Consider the following 26,481-nt stretch of genomic DNA (forward strand, 5'->3'; position numbering starts at 1 on the left):
AAGGGCTAGGGTGAGCCCGGGGTATGGAACAGGGCCGGGCCCGAGACAGACCATAGGCTATATTTTTAAGGCATATTTGGGGTATGCTTGGGGCCCGAGCCAGGCCGAAAGCTACTTCTATACTCGGAGTTTTGGACCATATACGCAGTATCCCTCCTCAGCCAGAGAAAATCCCATATATAAAATCTTAGGTGGGCCCAAAGCCCTCCGGAAGGGCCCCCTAGCTACAACACCCTAGGGTTACCTTTTATTTTTAAATATAGTGCTATTTATTTGAGAATGATCCTTTTGCCGTATAAATGGGTACGTGGGTTCCCATTTCACCGACAACGGGGTCCTAGACGGGAGGCGGCTTGTGGTTTGTGGAGTTGTGCGGTCTCTTATAGGGGAATCGAGGAGTTTTGGTTACATCATGCGGCTGAGACGCAAAGTGTGAAGCGAGTGCTGCCGTAGATGCCAAGTGGTGGTCTTGGATGATGCCACCGAAGGCCCAGGTGACACCATAGAGGCTGACGCCACCACATTCCTCACTGACGATGGCGGCGTCTTGGTGTTTGTGCCTGATAACCATGGTCACCGTCTCGTACTGGAACAATAGTGTCACCACGAACTCGGCGATTGCCGCGCGGTACAGCTCCAATGTCCCTACCTCCAAATCAGCCTCTGCGCATGCGGCACTGCTCACTCTCTCGCACCTAAACCCCTCTGCCAACCCTCCTAGCCATGCCGCTGGCCCTCCAGCAGCCGGCGCCAGAGTGCATGTGAGCTTTGCTTGAGAGAGAGAGAAGGGAGGAGGAATCAGAGAAGGAGAACTGGGGCTTACAAGTGGGCCCCACTATTTTTTATGTTTACCCTTGTGGTTATACGTGGGACCCGCTTCTATTTTCGGTTTCTTTGATGACCGGGTGCCACGTTAGCACACTTGGACCAAGTGAAACTGCTCCCAAAACTAACGAGGGAGTTGATTTGCACCGGTTTTCGAAGATGGGGGAGGCATTATACTCGGTTTTGTGGTTGAGGTATGCGATTCGACCAAGGACAAGAGATGAGGGAGGCAAAATAGACTTAATCCAAATATTGAAAATACTATTGGTAATGTGTAGTATTAGGAAGTATTGGTGGTAAACCAAACATTGACAAAATTACTATTCAAAATACCAATATTTTGGTATGGCAAATTTCGGCTTCAAACCAACTAGCCCTTACATACATTTCCCTCTAAAACATTCTAAGAAAACATTTGTTGAGACAAAAATGAAATGGTATAAATTCGTCTAAATTTTATTTTATTTTTGATTTACATGAAAGACGCATACACGCACATACACCACACTCACACAAAACTCTTAACCCACATTAAAAAGGACCATTAGAAAATCTTCAGCATCAGTAAAATCATATTAAAAGTACATCCGCGTGAGGAAAAAAAATATCATGAATACACAATTCCAAAAAAATATAAAAATATACGTGATTCGCTTAGGGAACGGATCTTAAGCAATGCAAAGCATTGTCATCATCGCTAAGCGGAGTGGCGACAGCGGTGTGGTGTCGCGGGAGAAGAGGAGAGGCTAGGACCTTGGGTATGGCACGACTAAAACACCATGCCACCGTGCTTCTCGAATTCATTACAAAAATGATTCAATAATACTATAGTGTTATTATAAATATAATGTTGTAGAAACCGGTCAAACATATATGATTAACGCTATTTAAAATTTCACAAATATTTTTTCTTGTAATAGATATGTAAATATTTTAAATTCTGCACAATATAATCGAAGTACGTTGATGATAAATATAACTATAACCATATTTCTTTAGTTGAACGTAATTGAAGTATTTAAAGTGGTCAAACACACGGAATATATCAGCCAACTTGTAGACAATACGAACTTCAAACGAAGTAAATAGCACACTTTTTGTTGTATAGAAATATTACTATATTGCACACATTTACTTCTTATTAGTCGAGAAATCATCCGTCCGCCCTTTCACGTCCCACCTAGCATGGTCACAATTGACCTCCTGAAAATCAGAAATAGCCTGTTTTTTCAACTTCATGCATATTCCATAGTTCATTCTTAATTGTATGGACGCCTAATCATGAAAAATATAATCTCCATAAAACTAAATGTTTCGTTGCAATCCATGGACATCTTACCAATAAACATGTAACACAAACAGATCAATAAGAGCATTACTATAAAATAGGTAGCATAAATAGCATGTAATTTTTCATATCCAAAGAAGTCCTGCCATCCAAATAGTTGTTTCCATTGAGGCATCTAACATTTGAACCAATGCGGCGCAGATTGCAAAGCCTGCACAAAAAAGAAGAGTGCAGCATGCAGCCTTCCACGAGAGACAAGAGCCGCTCCGAATAGCCAAGGAAGACATGCCTATATATGTATGAGTACAGAGTACTACACACACATATAATTGACGACAGGACTGATCAGGGGATAATCAAAATGCAGATGAGCAGCGTATAAACACATGCACATAGGCATTAGGCAAGTCATCCTTGGCTACCGAATCAGCTCTTGTCCTCATGGAAGGCCCCTCCTCTACTAATTAAGCTCTGAAATTAACCCTCTCAAATCTGAATCTTTCATGCATGGCTTGCTCTGCTTCATTACGCATGTCTTCAGGTATTTATAGCACAGAAAAGGTATATGTGTGCAGGGAATAATATTAGTTGGACAATGCAGTGTAAATGCATTTATATATTTGTCCTAGATACCCATATCTCCCCTCAACAACTTCGTCTGCTCTTTGACATCTATACATTTTGTAGTACCATCGGAATATATTCGGTTAGGTTAGGTTTTGACAGCTTATGGTCATGGTCTATCAGCTCATTTTTCCCTCGGCACATGCCCAATACTGTCCGTCTATTTCTGAGGTCTACAAGGCAACACGTCTCAAATAGGTTCAATTGTCAAGTTTGGTATGGCTCCGACTCCAAGCATTCTCATAAATATATATGGAGTTCTTAGACTCTAAATATAGTAGTTTAAAAGTTAACTTTTAGGCATAAAAATATGAATATGACGGCCTACTAAAATAACTCCGAGCTACTCTGAACTTCAACTCTAAGGACTCCTTTGGAGAATAATCATGATTCTGTTTAATTCTTATAAAAACTCTCCTAATTTTTTTTCAATTTAAAAGAGGCCTAAAATTTGTTTATTTATTTGGATTGGCAAGAAAATTTGTAATAATTGAACTTTATCATGTATTACAAATAAAATGGCGGAGCTAGGTCCTTTTATGATGTTTCATCTTTTAAGCCAGAATCTATTGTTTAATAGAGCTGGCCCTGGGGAAACTTTTTTTTTTATTTTTAGACCTTTTTATGTTTTAATTTTATTAATAGACCATTCCAAAATATATTTCTAAATCTAAACCTTTTAGTGTGGCCTAATAACTCTGTCATGTCGCGTGCAGTGGGTGTGACAATTTTGTCTTGCCATGCCAGCGAGAGCGCGTGATCAAAAAACGCTGCCACGCAAGCGCCCGCCGGCGTGGCCAAATAATGTTGCCCCGCTAGCAGGAGCGGCGTGATAGTATAGGCCAAAAGTTTCAGATCTTGAAAATAAATTTTGGATGGGTTTATTTTTAAAAGGCATGTCTTTTTAAAATTAAAAATTAAAAAGGTTCAAAAAATATTTAAAAAATCGCCCTGGGGCTGTTCCTAACTGGTTTCGTCCTTGCAAATACCCAACTCCAAAAGCTCTTGTAGTAGGAGCCCAATATATCAAGCGGGTCCAATATATCATGTCTTTTCCTATCCGGTATACATACACACCAATAGATACTACAATAGATTTGCTGGGGCATATAAATGATGCACCTAAAATAAAAGGTAAAATCTAATTCCCGCGCGCGAAATAGTCTTACAGCGAGACGCCATGCGGTAGCCATCGAAAGATGTGAGTATTCATGTAGTACTAGTCTATTTAAAATTTTTGATGAATTATATATTTCAAACCATATATTATTTTTAACACCCGTTTTAACCATTGAACTTCACTCAAAATATATGATAAAATAAGTACAATATTGAATATATTAAAATATTTAAAATTAATTTAGTTAAATGTTAGAATTAACTAAGCTCTATAATGAAAGTAACTTTTTATAGCATTAGAAGTAATTACATATATGTGTTAAAAATATCTTCATAGGTAAAGTGTAGATTTACAAGTAAATACATGCCTTTTTTATTCGAGGTAAACCATATGTGTGTATAGATTATTGTTTTCGATAAATGCAACTTATTTTATATAAGAAGTAACTCTTTAGAAAATAGGATAAACTATTCACAGTATTAGTATTAGAAGTAACTCTTAATATTAGAAGTTACTACATTCCTAGAGAAAAGTAACTTAAAAAAATAGAACTGACCTTTTACGATGTTAAAAATAACTGCACTGCCAGAGGGAAGTCATTCTTCATGGTATTAAAAGTAATTATACCGCTATAAGGAAGTAACTCTTCATAGTATTCGAAGTAACAACACTGCCATAGAAGTAAATAATCTAAATATATTCAATATTGAGCTCGTTTTGTTATATATTTTCAATAGAGTACGATGGTTCAATCAAATCTTGAAAACAATATATTGTTTAAAAGATATAAGTCACCAAAGATTTTAAAAGTAATAGTGCAATGGTACTAGACTCCGTTAGCACGTGAGACGTGACTACATAGTACTAAAAGTGGAAATGCACTATGACATCTCTTTTTTTTTTTAACAAAACTACGTCTGAGGGACGTGATGCTTCTATTTTTAGCAAGTACATTCATCGTTGTTTAGGACTAGAGAGCTATCACTCTTGTTGTAGTCACTTTAATACATACATAGTATACCTACACATCTGTATATACAAATAACAATAACATCGAATCATTCATGCTACAGTTGAAGGAAATTGTACACTCAATCAATCTCCTTATACACTAAAAAGTAAAAACATCGATCCTAACAAAGTATAATGTTGACAATTATTTAAGTCATCACTACTAGGAAAACTATTCTCCAAAATGGGTCTTCGCAGACGGACGACCGGTCCGCCTGCAGGAAGTAATCTGAAAGAACTGAATTATATATTCGTGAGATGGGGAAGTAATCTAAAATATAAATTTCAAACCCAACCTTACCTACCTTGGTTAACATAGTTAACATTATACTTAAAACTAACTTCCAAAATTCTATCATGGCTGCTGACCATCCACCTGTTCGGCAAATTTCAAATCCATTGTCCCTTTTGACATTTTGCCTGCCTTTTGACATTCTCTCCAACTGAAACTTTGTTGTCTTTTTGACCCTGTTAATTTGTTTTGTCTCCAGATAGAAGTCACAGATTATAATGGATTTCAACATCTTTCCATCTGTGCCTGTATGCATGTGTTCCAATGGAATAATGATCATGTTTTCATTAATCTGGGAACGTGCATGATGCCCAAGTATATCAAAAGTTGCTGAATTGGGAATCTGAGCTCTTTTGATAAACTAGTTTAGTTGATTACTCCACTTGTCTTGATGCAAACAAAAAGATGGATCGATCTAACTTTACTTCAATATTTTGGATGCAGTAGAAGATATTTTGGCACAACTCCTGTTAATACAAAAATGATCCATCTCATCAGCATCTCAATCTCTATAGCTAGCTTGCTAGAAGATGCTTTGCTACTTTCCCTCTTGGCACCTTTTGATGGAACAAAAATGCATCCTTTTGGTCAATTAATGCTACTTCCTGCATCCCACGTACACATTGACCACTTTACTTGATCATGGACACTCTCTGGTTTTTAATAGGTAACATCATTACCTTTTGAATGTATGTTCCGTCTTATTTTAAAAAAATATAATATAAAAAAAATACATGTTTATGGTACCTTTAATGATAAATCAATTCACAATAAAATTAATAATACTTAAGTATTTTTTAATAAGATGAATAATCAAAAGTTAACAACATAATATATTAAAAACCGAAAAAAGTATTATTTTCCAACAACGGAGACTAGAGGAGAGGCTTAGACCAGATAGCGCAAACATGGAAAAACATCTAATATATGTTGAAGGGGCTGCTTAGAAGATTGATTGCTAAAATAGCATAAATATTAATACTATACCCATGAGTTTCATGGTTTCATCTTTATATGAAGTTCCCCTCTTAATTATCCCCGTTTCTTGAAATATATGGAACTATTTTCCAAGCATATATGTAGATATATATTACATACAGCCTAGCAGTCCTCATTGCATGGTAGTAACTGTATATAAGTAGTACTATTATTATATGTATGAAGTTTCACACTTAGAAATTTTACTTTATAGTATGAGCTGCAATAACCCACATTCTTGCTGACTTCATTCACTTCAAAATAACAAATACTCCAAAATTCCATACTAAAAGATATATGACTATCAACAGAAAATTAGGATGGCATGTTCCAAAATTCCATATATAAATATGATCATGACATGGATGAATTTTTATCAAATATTAACCCAAAAAAAAGAAAAATGGGGAAATGATGAAACCAACTATTATTATCTATCCTTTATATTTTACTCCCTCCATTCCATATTGTAGGTCGTTTTAGTTTTACCTAAGTCAACTTCTCTAACTTTAACCGAGTTTATCTAGCAGCTTATTTACTATGTCATTTACACCCAGCCGGTGGGATAATTAATTTTCAGTGGTTATATGACTTTACCAAAGCAAGAAATTAAGCACCCCTAACTAAAAATGTGCCGACATCTATAATAACAAATAAATGTAGTATCAAAACATATTTCAAATGGTGGATTTAATGAAACTAATTTGTTGTTGTAGATGTCTATGTATTTTTATATTATAAACTCGGTCAGAATTAGAGAAGTTTGACTTAGGACAAAACTAAAACAAGAACTGAGAGAGTATGATCCTATATATGATTTTTCAGAATATCTAATAATTTTCATAAGATCTCTAACTGTTTATTTTTGTGTTCCAAAACCTCTTATACTCTCTTGTTATGAATACTAGTCCTTGATTGAGGAACACTTTTTATGTAACGGTTCCTTTTTTACTTGGCATCGAATACTATCTATGTACAAACATTAATTAGCCGCTCGTATTGTTTGAGAAAAATATAAATATTTTAAAAGATACCAAACTATCAAAGCACCTAATTATAACTATACTACTTACATTCATCAAAACATTGTAATTTAAAAGTTTTTATTGGTCAAAAATAAAATCACACTGGCCAACAGTACTGGCAAGTAAAAGAGATCAGAGAGAGTGTAGTTCCAATCCTTACCCAGGAACCAACCACATGTTGAAGGTTGGTCGAATAGATGGTTGCAAAATAGAACCATAGCGGAGCTGGCCCCTAATCTAGTAAATATGATCCCTAAAAAGATTAGCAAGCATCCTACCATAGCACAAACTTTAGAAAATCATGGGTGGACTGCTGATATCAAAGGAGCACTCATTGTCTAAGTCATTGTTGAGTACTTGCGAGTTTGGGACTTGGTGGACGGGGTAATCTTGTAGGATGGCATCCCAGACCAACATCATTGGATGTTCATGAGGTCTGAATTGTACACCCGTAAATAAGCATATGAGTCCTTATTTGTTGGAACAATCAAGTTCACTCCATGGATTTGTTGAAGGATAAAACAGAGAAACAAATCAAATCAAACATTTGAGCCAATTTTAATCATATCTACACCTACCCTTCCACCTGAAACATTTTACTTGATACGGATTTTACCTGGCTTAATTTCAACAAACTTGCTTTATAACCCCCCCACCCCACCCCAAAAGATTGCTTTATAAGAATATATATGTAAACCTTTCAAAAAGAAATAAGAGGAGTACAAAAGCAAAAGACCTCCCCTCCCTAATGGGCCATGAACACATCACTTGGGACTTGGGCTGCTAGAAAGCGATTGGGCCCAACCCAAGTGACACAGACTTGGACACTAGTGCTAAGGACAGCCCTGTTGCTGTCAACCACGAGGCCCACGTTGGTCCTCACGTCCACAGAAAAACAAAGCACAAAAAAACCCAACCCTTGCGCCGGCGATAACTTTGCGAGCCCCCCCGCGTGGACGCGGACCACCAACCTCACCTCCTGCACCCGTGCGCCTCCTCTTCTCCCGCTCACATGACATGCGGGCCCATCTGAGTCAGCGGCGTATGGATCGATCTGGTGAACCCGGCGTAGGTATGACGAGCGAATGCCACATGGGTGACACAGCTGTGGTGTGGTTGGTCGCGGCAGTGAAAGGAGAAAGAAGCGAGCGCATGGAGTTCATCGGGTGAGCGTTCTTGGTAGTAGGAGATTCTTCTCCAATCCGTGGGAGAAGAGCTAGGAGGAGCGGAGGAATCCGTGTCCCCTCCCGCGGACCTGCTTCTCCGGCTGCCCGTAAGTTGGATTTTTCTCTGCTTCGCTCCCTCCCCTCCTCGCGCCATTGTTTTTTTCTTGGTCCTTTGGCTCTCGGGTGCGTCGCCACCGCGATTCGATCTGGGGGGAGAGGGAGGAGGCGCAGGCGGAGCGCACGAGGGAGGTGGGTGGAGGAGAGGGTGGGGGGCGGCGGCTTAGCTGCTGTGGACGGCAGAAGGGGTTTCTTGTGTTCCAGACAAGAATCCTGAGGAGTGAGAGCATTACATTGACATCCTCATCAGGGCTTTGGGTGTGGAAAGAAGCGTATAATGATGTATTCCTTGTTCAGAATTTACTGTTGGTTAAAAAGTATATGTGCTTCAACTTTTGAGGACAGGGCCATAGGGGGTGAAAATAAGATATAAGTAAATAACTTACAAGGAAACATGGATGAGAGTGTGTACCATAAGCACAATTTCGTTTTGTTTCAATACCAAATATTTTCTTTTAACTAAATGGATTCATTGACAATAAGGTATTTGCTTCAATATGCGTTCTTATTACTTCATATCATACCACATTTTGTGATTGGGGAATTTCATATAGTTTCAGATGCTATGTTAGTTTGAGCCATATCGTCCAACCCTGCTCACTCCCCCTCCTAAATTTCCATTTTCCATGTTTTGTTGTGCAGGAAACATGCTTTCTCCCTATCAGCCTTTGTGATGCATTGAACAGGGGTTGAGAAGTACTGTAATTTTTGTAATGGCTGGGTGTTCCTTGGCAACACTGAGAGGACAACATCGAGGGAGATGGATCCAATCTCACAGCAAGCTCCCCACAAGGATTATGTCTATTAATCTGCCAAAGAGGTAAAAAAGTTTTCCGTACTCTGTTGATATTAGTCATCTTGAGTTCTTCAATGGTAATTTAATGTTTGATTTTCTTCATTTGCAGTAATCACAGTCACAAGATTCAGCTTCCATGCCAGTCCAATTTAGGAAGAAAACAGAAAACTGGTGCATTTGCTCCTTTGGGTTTTCATGGAAGGTGTTGCCGGATCGAAACATCAGTTAAATGTTATTTCTTGCAGTCGCTTGTGGATTCTGAGAGTATGATCTCACCAAATTTGTTATTGCTTTCTGATGAAGCTCTACTAACTATCAGTATAGTTTTTGCATATTTGGCTGGAGTTGTACCCTCTGGCCATGCATTTCCTCATGCTAGAAACCATAGTCAAAACCAACATCTTGGAGCTCCAGGTCCATCTGATTCTGGTAGGTAAGAGTAGCTGCTTAAGTATGACTTCTAGATCTCAAAACATTGGCTTGACAATAAAAAATGATAATGTATTCTTTCCATTCCAATTTCTAGGGATATGAAATGGTTACCTGAAGGGAATACTAGGTTTTACCCCAGCGATACATGGAGTGAAGTGAGAATGAAACTTTCAGAAGCCTTGCAATCGAATGGTCGAGATGCCACTTCGGATGGCAGCGATAGTGAACTCAAGAACAATCGCAAAAATTATCCTTTGAGTATGCTTGCAATTCATGGTGGTCCCAGGCTGCGGCTTCTTCTAGCTACCTTTCAGCTACTTGAGATGGAGGCAAGAGGGCCATCAACTTTTTCTTTCTAATATGCTGGGGATTATCATGGATGAATACTGAAGATTACCCATGCATACTTCACTTATTTTTTTTTCTAAGGGAGAGAGCATACTTCAAAAAGCTTAAGCAAGCTGGTAGTTGTGATATTTTCTACTAAAATGGTGCCACTATCCTTCTGTAGAGTATTATAATGGATGAATCCTGAAGATTGTTCTTGCATGTTTCACTAGCTTAGTTAAGCTTTCTCTCTTTGTTTTTTTAATGTTACTTGACTAGCCACTAGAACTATGGACTAAAGTTCAGTCAGTATCAAGATATGTTTTTCTTTCTAACCAGCACAGCTGTATAATATGTCAGAACACATGTGTTGATTTTGTTGTAGTTAATTTGATCTTGTGCAGGTAAGAAATGTTCCTGAAAGTTCTGAACTTGTAGATGGGATCAAATGGTTGCAAATATCAACTACGTTGATTGATGGCTTGATTGAACCAACATTTATGAAATGGATTCAAGAAGAAAAAGCCTGGGAGAACAGCAAGATCAATGAAGTATACCATTATTTTCAACTGTCTTACATTTCTCCATATTGTCATGCCTTCAAGTCCCTGATAGTTTTCTTTTTTCCTGATAAAGGAACTTATGAAGACGGTAACCAGCAAAATAAAGGAGGATGACAGGATCTTGAAGAGGTTCAACAGATTAGGGAAATCTGAACTCTATTTGGATCTGCTTTATTTCCTGAGATTTGGTTCTGCAAGGTACTATTTATCTTCACTTCTTGATCCATATGGTACCACTTTTTTCCATCTGAACTCCATCTCCTGTTTAAGAGTTTAAGATGGCACTATTGGTTGTTTATTGTCTGTACTTATATCCATATATAGCTATTTACCAAACAGTAATCCTTCCATAAGGTAAATGAGTTCATTCTTATCCTTCATTTCCTGATGGCAGGTCTTATAGCTATTTTGATGCTAAATTTCTGGCTGAACATGGAGCGAGAATTTTGGAGGACCTGGTTATTTTCTTAGCTGACGCGGTCGCTAGTATTTACATAGAGCTTATATCAGTTGATGGTGATATGCCGACTGATGTTGTTGGTTCCAGCTTAGCTCTATGCTCGCTGTCAACCAGAGAACTTCAAAGAATGCGTAACGAGGTAATAGTTGTGGATAATTCAAGGTGTTGCTTGTGCTTTTACTGTTCAAATGTGCTTTTCAAAACTTGCTTGTATATACACCAAAAAATAAGCACTTTTTATGCTCACAGTTTGGATTTGGTAAGTTGATGATTTATAGTTGGCTTTGCATGAAGTTAGTAGTCTCCTTGGAGACAAGCCAACAAATATTTAAATCCTACCCAAGCTGGAAACCATATCAACAGACTAACAGATCTTGAAATATTTTTTCTTCAAGTACTCTTATTGTTCTCGTATGGTATTGTAGTGTTATATCATCACTAATTAACTACGACCAGCCTTCTCAAGTTCTCATCATGATTTACGTGTAAGAAATGAACTGTGAACAGAGACGATGCTGCGATTCTAATATACTACATTTTGTCCACATGTGTACCTTCTGTGTCATTTTCTCTTAACCTTATAAGACATTTTGATTGCCAAACAAATATTTTTAAGTGAATATCACAGTACATGTTACGTGAATAATCTAATTGGGCAAATATTTGCACTTTGAACTCTCCTCTTTTTGGTTAATATTTTTAAGTTTTTAGGAAACATCTCTATTCCAGTTTTTTCTTACTTCCAGATTTGATAATCCAGTGCTAAATTTTTTTAAGGTGGCAATTAATGGGTGGCTGCACCAGTATTTTGAGTCAGTTGTCTCAATGTACGAGGACAGGTTTGAGTTATATGTTTTATCCAGAAAACTTTGTGAAAAACCAGCAGATAATCAAGCTGAAGTGACAAACTGGTGGAGGCTTGGATTTGGAAAGCCTTCCACCGTTACTCTTCTAGAGTACGTTCACATAAGCTCATTTTCTCTTCCGGTGAGAAGGACGAAAGAATTGAGAGCTCTGGCTGGATGGTATTCGCAATTTCCTTTTCTACCATTCTTTTCATGAATAATTCATGGAAACATTTCTGTGCGACTTGGGGCAAGATGAACATAACTTTACTCTGTTCTGTTGCAGGAGGTATTATTTCAGCCTATTATTAGAAATGTCAGATATTGCCATGCCTTTCATAAGGGCTGTTGTCACCAAAGTTAGTGCTGCAGTGTCGTACTTCTGGGTGTCCATGATAGGAAGGTCTCTGGGATTGATTTTCTCAGGGATAAGGCAATCACTTGGTTGGAGATGATCAGATGTTTCTTTGGTTTTTGATTGTGAGATCTTGTGACTGAGCGATATTTGCCTCGCAGTCATGTCCAGTTTTGTCAATTTATATAGGCTTTTCGTTGACCTTTTTTTTTACTGTTGAGATGGCTGACTTCTGGTCCTCGTTATACATGTTCTGTATCACATAATGTAACAAAGTTCATTGATCTGACCAAAGGGTGAAAATTATTTGTTAATCTTGGAATGCATCATGTGGTATATAACATTTTGAAGGCAAACCACACATTTCAGGACATTATGGCAGAAGTCAGATTGTCTGATCCAAAAACTTGTACAGATTTATCCAGTCTGCACCAATTTGAGAAAACAATATTTCAACCATGAGTCATTCCCACTTTCTATGCAAAAGCAGAAGCAAACTGCCCAGTGACTTGCTTGGGTTTGCTCTATTCTATGCTGTGTTTAGCCTCTTCCAGAAGAATTTTTTTTTACTATTTTAAATTTTTATTATTTCACCAGCCGCGGTTGGTATGGCTGTTTTTTCTTGCCTCTAGAAAGTTTTTTTTTTTGCCACTAGTGTGGCCAACGTGGCAAAACATTACTATCACGCCAATCAGACTGGTGTGGCAAAATAACATTACTATCACGCCAATCAGACTGGTGTGGCAAAATAACGTTGACACGTTAGATAGAGCGGCATGGTAACATTGTTTCACCGTGCTAACATGGCTAAAAGGTATAGATTTAGAAAGGTTTACTTTTAAAATTAAAAATTAAAAAGATTTAAATAATAATAATAATTCTACAACCAGCTCCTCCACAGACCAGGAGACGACGATGGCCTAACCTGTCCTGCAATTTGCTGTTCGGTGAACTTCCACTGGAAGAGTTGGTGTCCTGACTAATCTAACGACAGTTGATCTTCCCATGAACAGCTTCAATGGCACAACTCCAGAAAGCATCTACGCATGCAAACTTCAGTAACTAATTTCCATACAAACTTCGTAGAAAACAATGAAGGTGAACCAGAATACTTCTATTATACTAGTAGTACTCGTAGATAGCACTATAGCAGTACAACACACAAGCAAGTCCATGAAGGCTCAGCCTTTACTAGGAAGTTGAAGGCTCAAAGTTTGTTCAACCTTGCAAACGCAAGCGCATTCCAGCAGCAGCACGCAACACATGGTTATTTAGATCTGCATCGGTTACACTTTCAGTATTGATCCAACTAACCATCTCAAGGAAACATAAAAAGAGTAGAATGTAACCAACAAAACACAGGTCAATCTTTCAATTGCTGTGAAGGCCAAGAACAGTCAACAGTCGCGAGTTGGGGACGAATTCAAAATGCAACTGCTGGATAGGTTGTTAAGATCAGCAGCAGTGTACGTCATACAAAAATAGATAAATCAAAGGAAATCAGTGTAGGCTTATAGACTTTGGACCATGACTCTGCTTCAGGAGTGAAGGAATGGAAGTTTAACAAATCATCTCAAGTAGACTAGTGTGTCTCAAGTGGCCAAGTGTATGGATAAATATACTTTTTAAGTGCAAGTATTTCCGTCAAACAATGTGAGTCTAACACATCATGCTGAAAGCAAATAATAGATCGAATTTACAAACCATACCTAAGCATAGCACTAAGCCAGTGAGAGGCAGCAGTAGCAAACGCGTAGGTCAACATTCCATCAGCTTATTGTTCTTCGCCTGTTTGGTGCGTTTAGGCAATGCTATTCTTTCTCTCTGCAAGGAATTTAGCAATGTTATTCGACAATATATAGCTCAAGGACTGTATTTTTTTTGCACAGGATACCAGCTTATATTGGCAAACCATGCTCAGTAGCCTGCCAGTTTCTGACAGAAATACTGACCAAGAAGCCAAATCACATCCTTCATGCAAACAAAGCCAGCAGTTTTCGCATGAATTTCTTTCACCTTGCGCTTGTGCTACTGCCGCTGAGCTTCATCTGTCCTCCCGTCGGTTCATGCATTGAGCAGGAGAGGCTAACCCTCCTCCGGTTCCTCGCGGAGCTGTCACCGCCACATGATAATGGCCTCGCTGCGTCATGGAGGAATAGGACCGACTGCTGTACCTGGGAAGGGATCATCTGTGATGTGGATGGTGCAGTAACCAAGATCTTGCTGGCCTCAAGAGGCCTTGAAGGGCGCATCTCGTCATCCCTGAGCGAGCTCACCAGCTTGTCGCGGCTCAACCTGTCATACAACTCACTCTCCGGTGGGCTTCCGCCAGAGCTGATATTCTCTGGCAGCATCGTTGTCCTCGATGTCAGCTTCAACCGCCTCGGCGGGGAACTACAAGAGGTAGACTCATCATCATCTGATTGGCCACTCCAGGTACTGAATATCTCAAGTAATCTGTTTACTGGAGCATTTCCATCCACCACATGGGAGAAAATGAGCAACCTAGTAGCGATCAATGCAAGCAACAACAGCTTCACTGGGCACATACCTTCCTCTTTCTGCATCAGCTCACTATCCTTTGCTGCTCTTGACCTTTGCTACAACCAATTCAGTGGCGAAATCCCCGCTGGGATAGGTAAATGCTCTGCACTTAGAATGCTCAAAGCTGGCCACAACAACATTAGTGGGGCCCTCCCGGATGATCTCTTCCATGCCACATCATTGGAGTACCTCTCTTTTCCTAACAATGGTTTGCAAGGAACAATTAAGCTTGTGATAAAGCTCAGTAATCTAGTTTTTCTTGATCTTGGGGGGAACAGTTTCAGTGGCAAGGTCCCAGAATCTATAGGCGAGCTCAAGAAACTGGAGGAGCTTCGCATGGACCATAACTACATATCTGGGGAGCTGCCATCAACCTTGGCCAATTGCACAAATCTAGCAGCCATCGTCCTCGTGAGCAACAAATTCACAGGAGACCTTGCTAAGGTTAACTTCTCCAACCTACCAAATCTGAAAACTTTAGATCTTTGCACGAATTACTTCACCGGCACAATTCCAGCAAGTATCTACTCATGCAGTAATTTAACTTGGTTGCGGTTATCTTTCAATAAGCTTCACGGTCAGTTGCCAGAGGAGACAGAAAAGTTGAAATCCCTTACCTTTGTATCTCTTTCGTACAACTACTTTACCAATATCACAGGTGCACTTCATATACTCAAGAGCTTAAGGAACCTCACTACCTTGCTAATTGGGGGCAATTTCATGCATGAAACTATTCACAGGATGAAACAATTCATGGTCTTGAGAATCTTCAGGTTCTTGGCATAAATGATTGTGCACTGACTGGAAAAATACCTAGTTGGCTCTCAAAGCTAAAAAAATTGGAACTTCTACTTTTATACAACAATCAACTTAGTGGACCAATACCAACCTGGATCAAGAGCCTAAACTACCTTAAGTATGTAGACTTATCCAATAATAGCCTTATAGGGGAAATACCAACATCACTAACAGAGATGCCAATGCTAAGATCAGACAAGATTGCGGATCACTCAAACCCAAGACTCTTTCGGATGCCAGTTTTTGTGGCTCCATCTCTTCAGTACCATACGGCTAATGCATTCCCTAAAATGTTGAATCTAGGTAACAACAAATTCAGTGGTGTGATCCCCATGGAGATTGGTCAGTTGAAAGCGCTCCTCTCACTCAACTTGAGCTTCAACAACTTACATGGGGAGATCCCGCAATCGGCCAGCAACCTCAAGAATCTGATGGTGCTAGACCTGTCTTCCAACCATCTGACAGGTGCAATCCCTTCGTCACTGGCGAACTTGCACTTTCTTTCTAACTTCAACATTTCTTACAATGACCTTGAAGGGCCTGTACCAACTATAGGCCAGTTCAGCACATTTCCAACTTCCAGTTTTGCTGGGAACCCGAAGCTATGCAGCCCTATGCTTTTGCACCGCTGCAATTCAGCAGGAGCAGCTCCAGTCTCCACAATCCCCACAAAGCAGTACATTGACAAGTTTGTCTTCGCAATTGCATTTGGCATGTTCTTTGGAGTAGGAGTGCTATATGATCAAATTGTTGTGTCCAGATTCTTTGGCTAAACCAGACAATAATTTGTGCTGGCTTGTACTGTTGTACATTACGCAATGGGTCACAGAATTGAAATAAGCAACCAACAGCCGACTTTCTAATTAATATAACCATCTCCAGGATTCCAACCGTGTAGGATATGGTCGATGAGTCGGTGGAAACATAGTAAACTGAAATCATAGATTCCAACTGTGTCATATGGACTATGGTCGACGAGTTTGTGGAAGCATAGTAAACTGAAATCATAGTTAAAAGAACTGTGTCCATATTGTGTGGGGATGTCAATGCTTACCGATATAATCTATACTAAATACTATATACGGAATATTTTTTCTGCAATTTGCAACAAGGTATAGTTAATTAGGAAAAACTGGGTGATGGTTCCTTTTTTACTTAAAATAGGACACTTCTTTTTTATATAAAACGTCAGTAACAGCCTGACCGATTGAAAAAAAATTACAATTAATTATGGAAAATTGGGGTTACGTTTTCTCATTAAAATGAGACACTTCTCTATATAAAACGTTGATAACGCACTGACCGTTCGAAAAAAAATTGCAACAAGGTGACCGTAAATCTGCAACTGACAACTAGATCTCTGCAAAACTAGAGAACAAAAAAACATGTAAGTGGAAACTACCGAAGCTCACACGAGCACAATCCCAAGATCGGTAAAACGAACATGATGATTCTTTCACAAGAGCTTTGCAGCTAGCCTTGATTGATTTACCTCAGGAGAAGAGCGAGCGAGCATAGCCCACGAACTCACAGGAGTCGCAGGATGCGACCCTCGGGCCTTGGCCCTGCGCCGATCCGATCCCATCCCATCCGATCGCCATGCCTGCCGAGCGCCGCCGAGCGCCGGCCGCCCGCTTCCTTTCGTTGGACGGTGGGAGCGGCGGCTACTGGCGAGGATGCCGGAGTTCCAGGAGATCGGCATAGGTGGGCCTTCAACATGTGGGCCTAAGCAGTCTGGGCTGGGCAACGGGTGGACAAGAATGAATGAAGTGCATTTTGATTCCCTACCCAGTGGATTCGTATCCCTGAAGCGTAAGAAATCTTTTTCAGAAATTATTTTATGGTGTTTTAACGCTCTCAACTGAATTTTCATATATGATATGAACACGCTTAAGTAATGTCAAGTATTTTTGAAATATTTTTTCATATGATTTCTTTGTGATGTTTCATTCGTTGGGGCTTAATTATACAGTGGTTGTTGTTGTTGCAGTCAGTATTTTCTAAATGTTACATTTTTCTCCCCTTCAAAAAAAAATGTTATATTTTTCTAAAACATTTTAGAAACTTAATTGAAACATTTGAGTAAGTAATGAAACAATTTTTTATAGGTAGTGAAACAATTTCATGTAATATAATATTTTATCAAAACATAATCAAGTGAGATCTTATTATAAATATTTAATCGCAACGAGAATAATGGTTTAATCAAATTATAAATTAGATGAGTATTAATAGATGCATGTATGCAGGCTCGGTGGGAGTGGGACGCTCAATTTTTTCTCTAAGCATTGTCCAAATAATTTATTAAATCTTATCTTACTACAAACTTATAACCCACTAAATTCTAAAGCTCAAAATGCAAAGATGTAACATCATCGTCCTCGACTAATAATTATTACATTTAAACATCATGCAAGCATTCTATATCAACTATAATTTTATATTGAATTTTAGAGCTTTAAAATGCATGAATGTTAAATTATCATCCTACATAATTCTTATCATATCTTACTATAAAGTTATCCCCCACTAACTCCTTAAGCTTAACATGCAAAGATACCACATCATCATCCACTAACAAGATGTCACATCATCATCCACTAATTAACAAGATACCACATCATCATCCACTAACAATCATCACATTTAAACATCATGCAATCATGCTATATCTTTATAGTTTTTATAATTTAAGAGCTTTTCAAATACAAACATGTGAAATTATCATCCAACATAATTCATATAATGTTTCAATGTATATCTTTATTATGTTTTATGATATCCTATATACTTATATAGTTCATCCTCACTTAGTTAGTGCTTAAATGATTAATCTATGGTCCAAATTATCTTTCTCTTTTTTTCCTCTAATTAAGTTATATCATATCAATTGTTTTTAGCCTTTAGATGATTAATCTACGGTCCAAACTATCTCCCTACTTTTCTTCTTCCATAAAGTCATACCATCTTACTTTTTACGTTTGAATCACCATTTTACATACTATTTAAATTTAAATTATCATAGACCACATTAATTTACTTAATCTGATGTTATCTAGCTATCTTACACATTTTTTTTTATTGTTATCATACTAAATTCCCACAGCAATGCGCGGGGTTTCACCTAGTATTACTATAAAGTTATAATCCACTAAATTCTAAAGCTCTACATGCAAAGATGACACATCATCCTCCACTAATAATTGTTATATTTAAACATCATGCAAGCATGCTATATTATCTATAATTTTATAATTATTGAATTTTAGAGCTTTAAAATGCAAGAATGTTAAATCATCATCCCACACATTCTATATAGTTCATCCTCACTTAGGTAATATTAATTTTCTCTTCTCTCATTAAGCCATATTATCTTAATTGTTTTTACCCTTAGATGATTAATTTATGGTCCAAATTATCTCTCTCTTTTTCTTCTCTCATAAAGCCATAGTGCCTTACTTTTACATTGAATCATCATTCTATATACTATTTAAATTTAAATTATCATAAACCATATCAAGTTATGTAAGCTTATGTTATCATACACATACTTATTATTATCATAGTAAACTCTCACAGTAACGTGGGGGGTTTCACCTTGTAATATGAGAAAAATACAGAAGGTGTGACAACATCATCCGCAAGAGAATGCCATGCATGATTTTTCGATATGGAAGGAAGAGAAAGAGGATAGAAGAACTCCGTTTACCAGAAGGTATAATAGACAGCTTAATCATGTATACCATTCTAGGTAAAATCTATAGAATCGAATCATCAATGATACATATCTGTTATTTCAGATAACTAGCACAACCTGTTGTAAAACCACTGTTCATGCCCTTGCTAACTCAGATTTTCTGAACCAAAAGAACTAGTGTAGATAGCTAAACCAAAAAAAAAAAAAAAGCGTTAAAGAATGTGTTACATACTTACATTGCTTTGCCACCTTTATTTCTTTTTATTTACAAGGCAGGTGGCAAAACGAAAGAATATTATGAACACAAAAACCTACAATACACCACTAACTTACAAACAAAATTGTCCAGCAATGGTTCGAATTTGACGGGTGTATCACAAGGTTTCTGCAACGAACAGAAAAACGATGGTTAGATGGTTCACAAAATCTTCTGAGAAAGAACTAACAAAAACAAGACTGAAAATCTACAAGATCTGTGACAACTATAGCATATATATATACTTGCCAAGGACTGCACATAACATTGAAAATGTCGGAATTCTTGATGGCATGCAGAAACACATGAAACTACAGAAACTAAATTATAATATTTCAATATGTATATAAAGCAGCCTAAATCTCCTTTCTTAGCACATTGGGAAACAAATAAAAGTACCAAAAGATTATGGTACCATTTCTCATTTAGTAGTACAAGGTGATGCAATTCTCCAGTTTCAATATATTATTCTATTTTCTGCACGTCAATCTGTTACATGTTTATTTTCAGGGAAAAGAACAAAGGTGCATCGCTAATACTAGTTCATAAACCAGAAGGATAGCTGATGACAAACAAAGAGAAGCCCATGCAAACTAATGTCAGTGCTAAATGTCCATGTCCTTCATAAAACTCAATGAAGAATTGAAGATACAGGCTTTTGTCTAAACTCTAATATCGAGGAAATATGTATAAAAACAAAAAAAAATCCTGTGTGACGAAGCAATTCAACTATTCAAGCAATACAATTTTGCAAAAGGAAAACAAAAAAAAGGCATCATGAGTTGCTAGTCACTTACCCTTTCTCCTTGTGTTGCCTGCAGCTGCCTTCCCTGCCTTCTCCTGGTGGCACAAATCAGACAATGACAATGGAGTCAGTGGTGGGGAAGAAGCATCACTGCCCTCCCTGCTATGCTTAGCCTCCAAGAGCTTATTCACAGTGATGATGGGCGTCCTCTGGCTGTTGGAAGGTATGGAGTAGCTCCTTGCCAAGGCCGCAGGCGGCCTAGGCAGCGGCGACGCCGTTCTTGACGCCTTCGGGGAGGCACGGGCCGGCGTCGGCGCGCGCTTCGACACCAGAGGGCCGGAGTAGCCGACCAGACCAGAAGGCCGGACAGGATCCACATTGGCTGGAGGCAGCGGCAGCAGGTGGAGCTCGCTGATCTTCAGCGACGATGCTGGTGGCACCGGTGACATCTTTGGGGAAACCTTGGGTGACACAGACGACGACGACGCGTGCCGGACGTGCGGCTTGGCCGCAGGCATTGCACCAGGGTAAGCCATGGTGGGCGATGGCCTGTGGTCAGCCTGAGAGAAGGGCTTGCCGCCTGACCCGGCCTTGATCGGGATCGGACCTGACCATGACTCCCTCTTCAGCTTCTTCAGATCATCGGTGCTTGATGATGACGACGGCTTGGTAGCGGCGTTGTGCATGGCGCCATTGTAGTCTTTTGTCAGAGGAGACGAGTGCCACAGATTCGTCGGGGCATGGGGCTTTGTTTCGAAGAATTGCGCGGAATGATGCAGCCTGTGTGAACCTGATGGTACGGGGTTGTCAGCACCAACTGGGGTAGGGAGCCTGTACGAGTGTTTGGTTGAGGATGGCCTCATTTGCCGAAGCCTGTCAGTTTCATCAAGCAAATTGCCAGCAAAAAGTGGAGCTGAATGTGTAGCGAACTCGGGCTTCAATTGCGGGAACACTATTTCGGCCTCTGCTTGTTTTGCCTCTTCCTGCTTATTATGAGATACCAATCAGAATTTCAGAATATAAATATATGTACTAGCATTTTGTTAACTTGGTACAAAACTGGAGATAGAGGGGTAGAGGCTGGTGAAGGTGCATCATACATATATATTTTTTTCGCTTGAATAATTGCTCTTTGAGTAGTGATAGATTTGGGTGTAAACACTCATATCAACCACCACATTGAAAAATAATAGTTTTTCCAAACTCAGTGAGTGCATCAAAATAAAACGTAGTGAAATTTGGATAAGAGAAATAACTAACTAACGAAATCATATTAGTCGACCCAGTTAGAACACTTCTAATATGAGTATTATGGAGTGGCAGCACACCTGCTTGTTTTCTTTGATTGGCTTTGGTGAAGTAGTCTGATCACTTTTATCAAACTGGACACAAAATAAAAGAACATAAATTAGATAAAAATATAAAAGACAGATCATCAGTATTCTCAGTAGAATTTTATGAATAAAAATGAACAGAAAATAAAGTGAGCAAATTCCAGAGATAATCAGTGCAAACTATAGAACCTTAGTGAGCTGATTAGACAAAGAAAGCATAAAGAGTTGAAGCTTATGCCAGTTCAAATGCTACCATTGATGCTGATTTATAAGATCCATATATTGTAAAACCAATTAAGAGGAAAAAGCTGAAACTAGGCTATATATGTATGAGGTGGTTAAGTAGAAGCACTAGATGAGAGGCAGCAGCATTAAAAGGGCTTTTTTTATTATTTAATGGAAATGTTTTACATCCATGGCCTCTGCTGTAAGGCACACAAACAAATTAAAAGACAGTAACCAAATATAAATGGAACTTACATCCATTGAACCTCTCGAAGTAAGAAAATCTTGGTCTCTATCGTTTATTTCATAGTCGAAACTCAGTTCTCCGTCATCACTACAAGAATCGTAAGTACTGTAGCCATCATTGTCAGAACCATCATCCTCTAGACCGCTGAAGTTATAGTCAATGTGATGTTTCTCAGATATTGCTTTGACACGAGGTTCAAGTGCTTCGAGACATTTGAGTCCTTTCCTGAAAAAACTTAACTGAATATATATACAGTTAGGTTATGTGGCACTCAAATCTCAGGGAAATAGTTAACAGTTTCATTGAGTTACCTGAGCAGCATGATGGCGAGCAGCCTGTGTTAACAGGCTCTGGAATTGCCCTTGCTTTAATGATTTCAAGCGAAATGTGAAAAGTGCTGAATCCTCTTGGTATTCAAGAAAAGAAGCGTCCAGTTGTTCTGTGGAGAATGATTCGGTTTTGGAATGCCTTGACCCTCCTTTGTCACTATAGGATGCCCTCATGGTTTCATATGCGTCCCTGCAGGGAACAGAATAGGATTGTTCAAGATGCGTCTCAGTGAGAAATGACCAAAAATGAAAATGAACTTGAGGTGTGTTTGAACCTTTTCATGTCGCATTGTTGTTTCATTTCCTGCGCAATGCAAACAAAATGTATAAGCATATCATGCTACATTGATGTAAACATATTGTTTTTCCTGTGGTTCACAGGCAATCCTAATTAACCAACTAATGAGTAGCCAATAAACAATTGGTATAAAGTGGTAGCAGTTGTTGTTTTCAATTATAAGAATACATAACTGAGCAAAGATTTCAGAGGAAATTTTGTATATCAAACCTCTAAAGTTTGCAGCTCCTTAAGAAGAGATTCAGATGGGGTTGTGATTGTGTGGATGATATTTGTTCGCTGGATAGCCAATTTAAAAGCGTGTCAGCACCAACAGATTGTAACGTGGTAAAAAAATTTAAATAACTATAATGAATTCCAAATTGTTGTTTTAAAAATTCACAGTAACAACAAAAGTAACTTACGTATCTATCCGCAGATTTCTGTAGTTCATATTGGGCCTTACCGAGCATCATCAACACTCTGCCTGAAGGTAAAAAAATAAGCATAAAAACGATTACAGTAGTCAACAAAAGGAAACTTTGGACTGAAGGAAGTACAAGCATACATGGTTTTCATAGTGGTTAGAATCTAGTAACGCGATGTTTTACACCATGAATTTCTATATGGTTAATAATGGACAACTCACCACTATCGTCGTCGTCGTCATTTAGCACAGGTTTTGCAAGTAAGCAACTTCCCAGTTCCTCTAAAGCCTCAGCAAACTCTGCACAATATTACACTATGATCAACTTAAGAAATGATGTATAGACAAACATGCTATCAACTGTTGACAGAAACCATGTTAAGCATTAGAATTTAGAAACAGGAGGTACCATATACGCCATTCGTTGTAGCAGCTGCTGCTGAAATGAAGCCATCATAACAGTTCCTCATTTCTTCCACATCCTGAGACAAACGCAAAACCATATTTCAGTTATGAATGCAACAATGCAAAGGAAATATTTCCCATTACCAATAGACTAGTACTATTTAATTGCTGGCCAGCAATAAATTGTAGGCAGCCACAATCCTAAGAAAGGGTAGAAGTACCAAATACAGCAAGCTGAACCCATTAGAAAGCAGAATAAATTATAAGCTGCCCAGTAAAACATGGATCACACAGTCCTCTTAGACATATATCTGATAAGGCGAAGTAAAGGGAAAAACAGTTTCTGTCATATCACTGTCATTGACCAACAGTAGCAGTAGGCTGTTGAGAACAACTTCTCCAGCTTAATGGCGCATTACATTGCAAGTGCTTCTCAGTGTCATCATTCAGATGGCACAAAAGATATCAAGATTAGTTGCATTGCCTGTCACTCTGTCCAATAATTGGTGGAAAGTCAGAAATTGCAACTAAGCTGGCGTACTTCAGAAACTCCTCTCTGTTCATGGTTCAACTCCCAATTCAGCACCAGAGACCGACGCGGAATCGGAACGGAATATCTCGTGCGTGTTCTTGGATAAGCGTTCATACTTTATCCAGAGTTCCAGTCAAGATTACGTCGAACAGCTGACCGAGATTATATTAAATATAATCGATTGCTATCTTCGCAGCAACTTTCTCCGATGGACGCGTCGTCCTCTCCTATCGTAGACTTTGACCAGACATGACCCGCGAGCAGAATGGCTCCCGGGCAAACACGTAAAGGGCAAAATTGCAGAGAAGTTGCACGTCGTTTTCGTGGAGGTTAGCCTAACAACTACTCTACTTTGAACATCCGATATACTAATTTAAACGAGGCTCCTACTGTTTGGATCAGGGTTTCAAAAACCGCCGGGGGCCCGGTTACCGCCACCCGGCGGTACGGCGGTTACCGGCGGTAACCGCGGTAACCGCGCAAAACCGCGACAAATTTACAAATCGAAATTTGAATTCAAAAATTCGGGCAAACCGCGCGGTTTGGCGCGGTTACCGCACGGTTTGACGCGGTAACCACGCGGTTTGGCGCGGTTACCGCGCGATGTGTAATGGGTTGCACAGTAACGGGCCGGCCCATTTTTTTTTCTTTTTCCAATTTTCAAATTTATTCTCCGTTTTGCTCTCAAATTTGAATAAATATTACTCTTTTTTGAGAAATTTCTTCACCATAAAACACTATAAATCAAGCACTACCTTCACTATTTTTTTTGATTTTTTTCTTTTTTTTTAAATTTTTAAATTTGGATGAATTTTATTAAACCGTACCGCGCGGTACGGGTAACCGTACCCCCGCGGTACGGGCGGTAACCGCGGTAACCGCGCGGTTTCCGGCGGTTATTCACACCCTGGTTTGGATTAAATAAAAGTTTAGTCCTTCTGCACGCTTGAATCAACACGGGGCAAGTTCAAAGCTTTGATTATTCTAAACGACCACCAATGACCATCAGAAAATAATTAAAAACGAAAATTGATGGATCAATTTCTATTTAAACAGTTCGAGCTCTGTTCCTCCAGCCGCATTGAATAACCAAAATACTACTAGTAGTAAAATCATTTTGAGCATCCACACCTAATCAATAAACGAGTGCACCAACCAAAGAACAGCGCACTCCACCTGGAAAACAACGCGGGGGGTGGCTAAAAATCGCAATTTCGCATAGGGCTCCTCCCAAGATCCGATTTTGACGCCGATTTGATCACAGAAATCCCAAAAAAAAAAAAAAAACAGGAGATAGATGGGAGGAGGAGAGGAAGAAATCAATAAATCAATCAATTAATCAATAAGTCGATGGACTCGCGCACCTGGGCGGCGTCGGCGAGCTCGTCGAGCTTGGCCGGCGTCGGCTGCGGCTGCGGCTGCCGCGACTTCCTCTCCCTGTGCTGCTGGTGGTGGCCGAAGCCCTTCAGCCTCAGCAACGGCGACTTCATCGATCGATCTCTCTTCCCTCTCCCCTCTCTGATCGATTACTCCTCCTGTCTAACAATCCTTATAATTTTGTGGGGATTAAGCTTATCTAATCTTTTGCTTTGGGCGGCGATGGTGGAAATCGCAAGAAAAGAAAAGGGCCTTGATTTCGCCTCTCTCTCTCTCTCTTGATCCTTCGTTGTTCCTCTATGAAAGGTAGACTAAAAATGGAGGGAGATTTTATAGTTATAGCTGCTGCTGCTTCTTTTATAACTTTAGCCTAATGGAAAGATATAGTGGGGCCCCCATGCCCTTGGTTGACCAAAGAAAAAGAAGATTAGACAAAAAGCAGTCTTGGATTTGATATAGTAGTATAATAATAATTGTAGACTGACTGAGAGAAAGCTTAGCTTAGACCGGCAAATAGTAGTAGTGGTAGCATCAAGGAGATTTTGCTACGAATTTTTCTTGATTTGGGTTGGTTTTTCGTCGGAGAAAAGATTAATTTTCTACTGTATTTGTTGTTCCCCTTTGCTTTTGAATTTGATGATGACATCTCGTCAGATACTAACAGCGGCTGATGATACAGTGATACTTACCTAAATTAACACTGAAACCTGTGGATTATTATTTTGGTTTAGTAACTATACTACTCCTACTTTTTGTTTCAGTCATACCATATGAACTAAATAATGTCTCACGCTTTGCTGCGAGATATATATTGTATAATGGAGAAATGATGAAATCATTTAGATTGAAATATTATAAAAATGATTTGAGAATGGTTATTTAGCATGTGTATGTTTAATTTTAGAATAAAATAAATTATAAATATAATTACTATATACTTACATGTTGAGCTTTACGTGTTTACTGGATTGACGTGGCATGCTTGCGTGTAGGTTTTAGAAGTACTAATAAATACAATGATTGCATGTTGAGATTTAGGTATTTAGTGGGTATTAGCTTTATAG

The 26,481-nt window shown here is 38.9% G+C and overlaps 2 protein-coding genes, 1 long non-coding RNA gene and 1 pseudogene across 7 annotated transcripts; 2 read left to right on the plus strand and 2 right to left on the minus strand.

Moving 5' to 3' along the window:
- The first annotated feature begins 8,309 nt into the window (after positions 1 to 8,309).
- On the plus strand, positions 8,310 to 12,538 carry LOC4329472 (uncharacterized). Of its 2 annotated transcripts, XM_015767108.3 has the most exons (10): positions 8,310 to 8,436; positions 9,089 to 9,266; positions 9,352 to 9,506; positions 9,567 to 9,675; positions 9,769 to 10,003; positions 10,406 to 10,552; positions 10,638 to 10,762; positions 10,959 to 11,163; positions 11,802 to 12,049; positions 12,156 to 12,538. In XM_015767108.3, the coding sequence occupies exons 2-10, from the start codon at positions 9,160 to 9,162 to the stop codon at positions 12,322 to 12,324; spliced, it is 1,500 nt and encodes a 499-aa protein (XP_015622594.1). In that variant the 5' UTR covers positions 8,310 to 8,436; positions 9,089 to 9,159; the 3' UTR covers positions 12,325 to 12,538. The 2 variants fall into 2 exon arrangements, with proteins under 2 accessions (XP_015622594.1, XP_015622593.1); XM_015767107.3 differs by having other exon boundaries at positions 9,352 to 9,675.
- Positions 12,539 to 13,769: 1,231 nt separating this feature from the next.
- On the minus strand, positions 13,770 to 17,255 carry LOC112938005 (uncharacterized). The gene is made up of 2 exons (XR_003241048.2): positions 17,059 to 17,255; positions 13,770 to 14,048 (listed from the first exon to the last, which is right to left on the minus strand). It is a non-coding gene; the product is annotated as an uncharacterized lncRNA (long non-coding RNA).
- Positions 14,040 to 17,262, plus strand: LOC107278271 (receptor-like protein 2; annotated as a pseudogene).
- Positions 17,263 to 19,257: 1,995 nt separating this feature from the next.
- On the minus strand, positions 19,258 to 25,718 carry LOC4329474 (uncharacterized protein At2g33490). Of its 4 annotated transcripts, none has more exons than XM_015772263.3 (11): positions 25,405 to 25,718; positions 23,513 to 23,585; positions 23,326 to 23,403; positions 23,102 to 23,159; positions 22,908 to 22,976; positions 22,675 to 22,703; positions 22,382 to 22,589; positions 22,079 to 22,309; positions 21,593 to 21,646; positions 20,317 to 21,247; positions 19,258 to 19,648 (listed from the first exon to the last, which is right to left on the minus strand). In XM_015772263.3, the coding sequence occupies exons 4-11, from the start codon at positions 23,150 to 23,152 to the stop codon at positions 19,638 to 19,640; spliced, it is 1,584 nt and encodes a 527-aa protein (XP_015627749.1). In that variant the 5' UTR covers positions 23,153 to 23,159; positions 23,326 to 23,403; positions 23,513 to 23,585; positions 25,405 to 25,718; the 3' UTR covers positions 19,258 to 19,637. The 4 variants fall into 4 exon arrangements, with proteins under 4 accessions (XP_015627749.1, XP_015627747.1, XP_025879346.1 ...); XM_015772261.3 differs by having other exon boundaries at positions 23,102 to 23,163; XM_026023561.2 differs by lacking the exon at positions 25,405 to 25,718 and adding an exon at positions 25,217 to 25,333 and having other exon boundaries at positions 23,102 to 23,163.
- Positions 25,719 to 26,481: the final 763 nt, after the last annotated feature.

This window comes from Oryza sativa, chromosome 2 (genome assembly GCF_034140825.1).
Source record: "Oryza sativa Japonica Group chromosome 2, ASM3414082v1".
In the NCBI taxonomy this organism is placed as follows: domain Eukaryota; kingdom Viridiplantae; phylum Streptophyta; class Magnoliopsida; order Poales; family Poaceae; genus Oryza; species Oryza sativa.